This window comes from Solanum lycopersicum, chromosome 3 (assembly GCF_036512215.1).
Source record: "Solanum lycopersicum chromosome 3, SLM_r2.1".
Lineage (NCBI taxonomy): Eukaryota > Viridiplantae > Streptophyta > Magnoliopsida > Solanales > Solanaceae > Solanum > Solanum lycopersicum.
In genome coordinates this window covers 54,837,720-54,846,983 of record NC_090802.1, presented here as the reverse complement: position 1 = coordinate 54,846,983, position 9,264 = coordinate 54,837,720, and the positions used below count along the sequence as shown (strand labels likewise).

General features: G+C 35.2%; 1 protein-coding gene across 1 annotated transcript; it reads right to left on the bottom strand.

Annotated features, from left to right (window-relative positions):
• Window positions 1-4,320: 4,320 nt before the first annotated feature.
• LOC101256752 (protein yippee-like) lies at window positions 4,321-8,182 on the bottom strand. Its single transcript, XM_069295980.1, has 5 exons — window positions 8,171-8,182; window positions 5,972-6,015; window positions 4,866-4,974; window positions 4,723-4,778; window positions 4,321-4,635 (listed from the first exon to the last, which is right to left on the bottom strand). The coding sequence occupies exons 1-5, from the start codon at window positions 8,180-8,182 to the stop codon at window positions 4,551-4,553; spliced, it is 306 nt and encodes a 101-aa protein (XP_069152081.1). The 3' UTR covers window positions 4,321-4,550.
• Between the last annotated feature and the right edge of the window lie 1,082 nt (window positions 8,183-9,264).

Here is a 9,264-nt window from a genome sequence, read left to right as displayed (position 1 = left end):
GGTCAGTTTTGATAACATTCAAAAATATAAAAGGCTTCATCGAAAGTACTTACAATAAACACATAATTATAAAAACAATAATATCTTCTAACAAAAATAAATGTAATTTTCAGAACTGAAACTTGAAGAGGGATAGAGATAGATTGTACACATATCATATCTGTATTTCTTAGAGATGAAAAAATTATTTCCAATAAACACCAAACTTATAATAAAGCATATTCGAACAAATAGGAAAAAGAAAATTTGGGTAAATGAGAATTGTAGCAACAACAAGATAAATGAAAAAAATATGATTAAGAATTAAAATCAATCTAGTAGGTTTCCTAGGACGCAAAAACCCCAAATAAAAAGCATGTATGAATAATTGAATAGACAGTTACACATCATTTAGATGATCGAATAAGTTGAAAGAAAAATTCATATGATGGCAGTAAATATACTCGACTTACAATTAGTTCTTTGCTACCAGAACTAACTAAACTAAGATAGTATAAAAGAATAACAAAATATGTAAATACAAGTGAAACTAAATTAAAAATATGAATTTCATGGTAATAAAAATATCTCAAATGGAACTTGGAACTTACTATCCTCTGCCAAGAAGAAAAAGATTTACTTCCATAAAAACGATGATTCATGCGGATCAACATGAGAGTCCAACTATATTGTCATATTTGAAAGAGGTTGACCTCCTTACTTATTTCATGTTACACTCCTCTTCCCGCCGAATCCCTTTTCTCCTCAGTTCACTAACAGAAAATGCATCATAATGACAACAAAATAAAGCATATAACATTTATTTTTCGCACAAAAGTAGACAAAGATAGCTTAAAAAATATTTTGGCCTCGCAAATAAAAGAAGTTCGTAAAAAATGAGAATGAAGGATAAGATTGTGTGTCAACAATTAGTCTTTCATTGGGATAAAACTTCAGTTGTTGTTATATGAAAGCCCAATATAAAGTAATTTTACCCGTAATTTTGGTATGACTTACAAAGGTGAACTATAACACTTCAAAAATTTGAATTAGATTTGAGTCATTAAATTTCATTGCTTTGACTGAGCTATGCTGAAGCAAATGTAAATATAGTAAAAGCTAATATCTTTTCATGTTGAATCATAGAGCATTTAAAATATCAAATTCTGATCGTCGAGGTATGACGAATATATGGACGGTAAATGTGACACATGGACCATCCGCAGGTCCAATCATATGTGAGATTTAGAAGTTTATAAATTTTGAATTGGAACTAAAGAATTTTCATAATTTTTAAAACATTTTAGGAAGAAATTAAACATATATTGTTATAAAATTTTAATTTAAATAGAATGTTGTTTAACAGAAGTGATATTATAATCAAACGCTCATATTTAGGCTTGTTACTCGTAAGTCATCAACATTGGACGATAGATAATCTTAAACACCCAGTGTGTACGTCCTTTTCCCTTAGGATCATTTATCATCAATATATGACAACAGATTAATCATCTACTTTCTCAAACAGAGGCCTTGGGCATTCAAACTCACATAATTCTATGTTTTAAGAAAGTTTAATCAATTATTAAAAGACTATTTTATTAAATCAGAGGTTGCATGATCATATCAAACTCATTCATAAAGCTTCAACCCCATTAACTTCTCTTGAACAGTTCATATTCTTAAAAAAATCATTTTATGTGATTTCTAGGTTCCTAAAATTCATAATTAAGTCAAGGTTTATAATTCTATACTAGTCGACAGAGTTTAACGGACTAAAATTGAAACTTGTTCATAATTAACCTGCCCCACATGTGCCATTAAAATAATAATTCTAGGTTTCAATGTGTAAAATCCTATGAAGAGCATATCTTTAAATTCAGGGAGGACATCGAAGTATGGAAGGAACAAATGAATGAACCAAAAACACTTATCTCAAGAGAGAAATCACCAAGTCTTAGAAAAATCTCCTCTAGGGTTCTCTGGTAAAAAAATTACGTTATGATTAAATCTGAATGAAACTAGCTTAAAATCATGAGTTACTATTTCCTGACCTTCACTATAGCGAAACTTTGCTACCTTCTCTTTGTAGCATTCATCGTTATAGCTATCTCGCTATTTAAAGAAGTGTTCGTTATAGGGAAGCACAAGCTGAATTTCACAATCCATTTTCCATTTTAAGATTTCTACCAACTCTTAACCCACAGAGATCTACACAAGGGTACTATCGCCTAAACAATCATAACGATGGAAAAAGTTGTTACGTATTTGCTTAATAATCTTAATTGTAGTCAAATAGTTGTTATCTACTGAAACTTCGTTGAGGGAGAGTTTTCTCTATTGAGGATAATGAGTATGTTATTTAATGCAAATTCTCATATTTTGTTGATAAAACAATAAAGTCATGAGTGTCAGACAAAATGTTAGTTAGTTTTGGACATCATTCTGGTTTCATTTTTTTCATTTGGACAAAACTTCACACTTTTATCTGAATTGTGACCGTATGAAAGCCAATCAGATATCTTTGCCCAATAATTTCTTATCGTGTACAAAGTGTGCAAAAAGGTTGAAATTAAAAAAAATTAAAATATCAAATTTAGATCGTTGAGGTATGACATATATGCAGACTGTATATGTGTAACGAGAAAGGTCTGCATGTCTAATCATATATGAGGTTAAGAAGTTAGAAATTTTCAAGTGGAACTAAAGAATTTTCATAAATTTATAGGCATTTTAGGCTTGCTAATGCGGGTTACCTATCCTATTTGATTTGCGAGCTATTGCAGAAGAGGGGGTTTTACCCTGTGCGCACCCAAAGAATAGCAGTTGCGGGTTTCCCTTGTCATCAAAAAAGAAATATTGAACAAAAGTGGTGTTGTAATAAAACTTTTATATTTAGACTTATTACTCGCAAGTTTTCAACATGAGACGACGGACAATAATAAAACTCTCATATTTAGACTCATCACCCGTAAGTTCTCAACATGAGACGATGAACAAACTTACCCTTAGAAGTATTCATTCTCAAAATATGACAACACATTAATCATCTTCTTTCTCAAACAAAGGTCTTGAGTATTCAAACTCACATAGTTATAACTTTTAGAAGGTTTAACCAATTATTTAAAGATGATTTTATAAAATAGGAAGTATGCATGATCATAACGAAGTTGTGAAGTTTCGCTACGTAGAAGGTCGGAAAACAGTAACTCGCGTCTTTATGTTAGTTTTTTTCCGTACTTAGTCATAATTTAAAATATCTTACCAAAGAACCTCAGAGAAGATTTTTCCAACACGGGTTTTTTCTCTATTGAGGTAAGTGTCTTCCGTTCATTCATTTCTTCCATATTTTGGTTTTCTCCTAGAACTGAAAAGAATATCCATAGGATTTCATGCATTAAAACCTAGGGTTATTATTTTGATGGCACAACATGTGGGGCAAGTTAATTATGAATGATCTTCTATTCTAGTTCGTTAAATCTTGCCTTTCTAGTATAGATTTATGAACCTAGCCTTCTTAGAAACCCCATAAAATTGATTTGTTAAGCGTATGAATTGATCATCATAAATTAATGAGGTATAAATAGTGATCTAGTTATTACAAAAAAAAAGTGTCCACTATAGTGAAACACAAGCAGATTTTCATACTCGATTTTCCATTTCCGAATTTCTACAACACTCTTGACTCACAGAGATCTACACAAGGCTCCTATCGCCCTGAACAACTATAATGACATAATAGGTCATTACAAATCTGCTGAATCATCTTAAATTTCTACCAACTCTTGTCATATTTTTGTTGATAAAACAACAAAGCCATGATTGTCAGACAAAAATGTTAGCTAGTTTTGGCCATCATTCTGGTTACATCAGGACAAAACTTCACACCATACTAGACCAGTTTTACTTCTATGAACTCTACCAAGTTTTGATGTGATGATGGGGTATGGTGCTAATTTATAAGCTTTTGTTGTTTCCAGAACTACGTAGTATGGTTCGGCAACTGCCTTGATTGAATATTGGGGCTTATGGAAAATCTAGGTAGACCTAAATGGTCTATGCGAGTCACTCAGGGAGGATATGGGATGGTTATGGAAAAGGGCAAATTATACAGCAAATCAATTTGTAGTCCTGGTTTTATTTCAAAAAGACATGTCCAAACTACTTGCTTGACTAATACCTGCATGACTAATACCCACATATGTGATACCTGCATAACAAAACCCTACGTAAGTTATACCTGCATAACAAAACCCTACGTAAGTTATACCTGCATAACTAATACCCACATAGCTCTATCTAGCTACCAAACAACAATGGAAAGATCGAAGCAACGAAAGCAGAGTGGTTGCTACTAGTAATGTCTTGTCATTGCAAACAAATGCAGGCAGATGGTCATTTAGTTTGCAACAACACTTGGCGGCTTCCATGGTATTATATACAATAGATGACAAGCTTAAAGAAGTTGTAGTAGCTTAAGCTATTCAGAATCCAATGGTCCATAAAGAACTAACGGGGTGGTGAGTTCAAGAATGTACATTTTCGGATAGAATTTTTGTTCTGGATGGTGATCAAACATCATCAGCATCACTTCCTGCAACATGAATATCATGACTAGCCGAGTAATGGCTTCCATCAGGGCCACAATTCTTAAACCTGTTGAGTATAAAATAAAGTACCTAAGTGAGGACTTATGATATGTTCCTAACTCAATTCTAAAGAAAACTGAAGTAATCAACTGACCGCTCAAGCACTGATTTTCCTTCTTTGTACTTTTGGCTCATCTCATGGGCTGTCTCCTGAAAAGAATCATCATATTAGGAATAACTAAAACTTCTAGCAACTGCCAAAAGGAAATGTCTAGAATTTTATCACTCCATACTCACATATTTCCATCCAACATTTGACCCACAACAGACACAGAAAATGTCTGCCACAGTGTGCATACCAGTCATCATCGTTCTATTTTCTATTTCACCAGAAGTGACATTCACACTGTCAAAAGAAACAAAAGGTGTATAGAATACACAGAACTACAAAGTGCATTATCATTTTGTATGTTTATGCTAAATGATAAAATTAAATGAAGAGGTTTGAGAAGAGCAGAACTCTTGATCAGGAGCAATCAAGTTGATCATAATATATGTATTCAGCCATGTAACTATTGTAATGCTGCTACCAAGTGAAAAATAACCCAAGTCAAGTAAGAAGTTACACTATATGATGTGTTAATGTTTGTACTCCTGGAAATACATTCAAGAGTACACGATATAATAGTCTGGTAAAATCCCCACTAGGTTCTATAGTAATTCCAATAGATCAAATTCTGGTGCTAATTTTATAGTCAATGACACAAATGTATGAACATATACGTAAAAGTACCATCTCTTTAACAAACTAAACCTACAAGGTATAGCCTACCTTGTTCAACTTTTCATGTTCACTCAAATTTGCTAGGTTGGTCATGAGTTAAGACCTTCCCGAATAATAATGACTCAGAGCTGAGAACTATGTGACCCACATAGAGTAAAAGCCAAATAATTTGCACATACTCCAGTTGCACTCAACTTTTGAAAACAAATCTTTTTTCATTTCAAATCTGAAAATTTTGGCAAACTACTACCAACACGAATTCTTCAGCACTTCATCTTTTTTCACTTTCTAGCTTAATAGTATCCTCCACACCAGTAAAATAAGAGGTGGAAGTCAAATAAGAGGATTTATACGGTAGATTTTTCATCTTTCTGTACCAGAGGCATGGATAAGCTTGACCGTCATAATATCATTTTGTTCATCTAAACAAGCTACAAATAACTTATGTCCCATCAATGCCAAGAAAAGCTTAACAACAATCAGATACTCTAACAAGAATAATACCAACAGAAGTTGTAAGTTGCACTTGTGATTTTCATGTTGCAAGTTAAAAAATTGGACATGAGAAAATGTCACAAACATATCTGATGAATAAATGTGCAGAATCAAATAGACTTACACCTTCCTGAAGAGATAAGCCTTTCCATGTCTGCACTGGAAAGACTAAAGGAAAGATTAGAAGGAAAACATAGAGTTAGATAACTTCATGACACAGAATGAGTGCAAACATTATTTAAGGGCTGAAACAAGAATGTAACATAAACTTCAATATAATTAATTGCATAATCAACATTCCACTCTTTCCAAAAACATATGAATTTTCTAAGAAACAGTAGTTTCAAAGCTGCAACACTTGAAAATGAGGTCTTCTTTTATGCTATAGAAGTCATATGGAATTCTTCATAGAAAGTCATGAATGCACATTACAATGAAATTAAGCAAAATGAAGAGACCAAGCAAGCACCAAATTGATAAAAATGTAGAAAATAGATCAGGTGTCACGACCCAAATCGGGCCGTGACTGGCACCCACATTTATCCTCCTATGTGAGCGAACCAACCAGTCTAAACCCCATCATTTCAAACATAATCAACTAAATACATTGCGGAAGATTTAAACTCATTAATAAAAATCAATTAAATAACTTCTGAAAGCTCAGCAACTATTATTATTCCCAAAATCTGGAAGTCATCATCACAAGAACATCTATCCTCAAATTACTAAACTAAGAGTATCTAAGAAGCTAAAACACATAAAAAGCTAGTCCATGCCGGAACTTCAAGGCATCAAAACATGAAGAGAAAGATCCAGTCCAATCTAGAAGCATTAGCTCACCCTGAAATCCGGTGTAATGAAGACTGGCTAGAGTTGCGGTTGAGTTGAAGACGACGGCACGTTTGCTGCACTCCACAAATAACAAGGAAAGAAACATACAAGTAGGGGTCAGTACAAAACCGGGTACTGAGTAGATATCATCGGCCAACTCAAATAGAAAACAATATGCATCAAATAATATCATAAATCAACTACAATACTCAATCTGTAGCAACAACATGTACAAGAATCTTTGATAAAATACGTCAAGTACACTCATGAGGATTCAAGCCTCCATATCATACTCATTTGGGAATTAGGTTCATAAGATTGAGTATATTAACATCTTTCAAGATTCATCACCTTTATTCTTGTGTCGGTATGTGACACTCCACTCCCTTACTACTATGTGTCGGAACGTGACACTTCGATCCCCTAGTTCTACGTGTCGGTTCGTGACACCCGATCCCCTACTTCTACGTGTCGGTTCGTGACACCCGATCCCCTAATTCTACGTGTCGGTTCGTGACACCCGATCCACTAATCTCATTCTATTAATTCATCAAGCCTTCTTTTATACCAAGGCATCATCAATCTCATTATAGTTCATCAAGCCTTCTTTTATACCAAGACATCATCAATCTCATTATTTTAGTTCATCAAGCCTTCTTTTATACCAAGGCATCATCATTAACAAGGGGTTTTCAAGATTTGGGATTCAATGGCTTCATCATGCTTATTTCATCACAATTATATAATCACATTCATGCGAGCATACAATTGAGCATATAGAAGACTTTACAATACAACCCAACACATATCATTCGCTATTAAGAGTTAACTACGAATAGTATAAAAACCATAATCTACCTCCACCGAAGATTCGTGAGCAAGCAAGCAATTTCCCCAAAGCTTTGCTGTCCTCTTTGTTTCTCTCTCTCTTGATCGTACGTTTCTCCCTCTCTCTGTTCTTTTCTCTTTTTCTTATTCAAACCCTCTTTCTTTTACCCTAATTAGCATTTAAGTATAAAAGATGGTGAATTAACCCATTAATTAATTCGAGGTTATCTCTTTTAACCCTCAAGTAGATAAATTATTAACATTAACCCACTAAATTTATAATTATAGCAGGAATAGTCCAAAACGTCCCTTAAAACATTTAAAGAAATCCGACCTCTCCTGGGATTATGCAGCCTGTGACGGGCCGTCGTGCCTGTGACGGTCCGTCCTGCTGCTCCGTCACAGAGTTCAGAGACTCAATTCTCTGAAGAGTCTGTGATGGTCCGTCACGCCTGTGACGGTCCGTCCTTCCATTCCGTTACGAAGTTCAGAGAGTCGATTTCAGTACCTATTTTTCAGAATTTCTAAGTGTTTTGAAACGAGGCCCCCTTGACGGTCCGTCGTGCCCATGACGGTCCGTCGTGGGTTCCGTCATCTCAGCCTATTTTTCCAGAAATAAAATCTGCTGCTCAAAACGACTAAACAGTTCGTTTACAGTAGATACCAATTTACCCATCGTTCGTCCCCGAACGATCACAAGAAGGAAAACAAGGGCGAGAAGGAGTACCTGAATCTGTAAACAGGTGTGGGTATCTTTCTCGCATATCAGCCTCTTTCTCCCAAGTGGCTTCTTCGACGGGTCGATTCTTCCATTGAACTTTGATGGATGCAATCTCCCTTGATCTCAACTTGCGAATTTCTCTATCTAGAATGGCAACAGGCTCCTCCTCATAAGTCAAATTCTCATCAAGCAAAACTGAATCCCAACGAATGATGTAGTTTCCATCCCCATGGTATCTTTTCAACATATACACATGAAATACCGGATGCACTCCGGACAGCCCTGGAGGCAAGGCTAACTCATAAGCCACCTCCCCTATGCACTTCAGAACCTCGAAGGGACCAATATACCTTGGGCTTAATTTACCCCTTTTACCAAAACGCATCACCCCTTTCATGGGTGAAACCTTCAACAGGACTTGTTCACCCTCCATGAACTCCAAGTCTCTAACCTTTCGATCTGCATACTCTTTCTGTCTACTTTGAGCCGCTAACAGCTTTTCTTGAATAGATTTCACTTTATCTAACGATTCTCTCAGAAGGTCAGTACCCCAAGGTCTAACCTCAAATGCATCAAACCACCCAATGGGAGACCTATATCTTCTCCCATATAGTGCCTCAAATGGGGCCATATCAATACTTGAGTGATAGCTATTATTGTATGAAAACCCCGCTAAGGGTAAGAAGTTATCCCAATGGCCTTCAAATTCTATCACACATGCACGAAGCATATCCTCCAACACTTGAATTGTTCGCTCAGACTGACCATCGGTCTGAGGGTGAAATGCAGTACTAAGGTCCAACCTAGTACCTAATTCAGCATGCAATGTTCTCCAAAACATAGAAGTAAACTGCATACCTCTATCTGATATGATGGAGAGTGGAACTCCATGCAATCGAACAATTTCTGAGATGTAAATTTTGGCTAACTTCTATGCATTATAAGTCACCTTGACCGGAATGAAATGAGCAGACTTAGTTAATCTGTCCACAATTACCCAAATAGAGTCAAACTTCCCCAATGTCTTTGGAAGACCA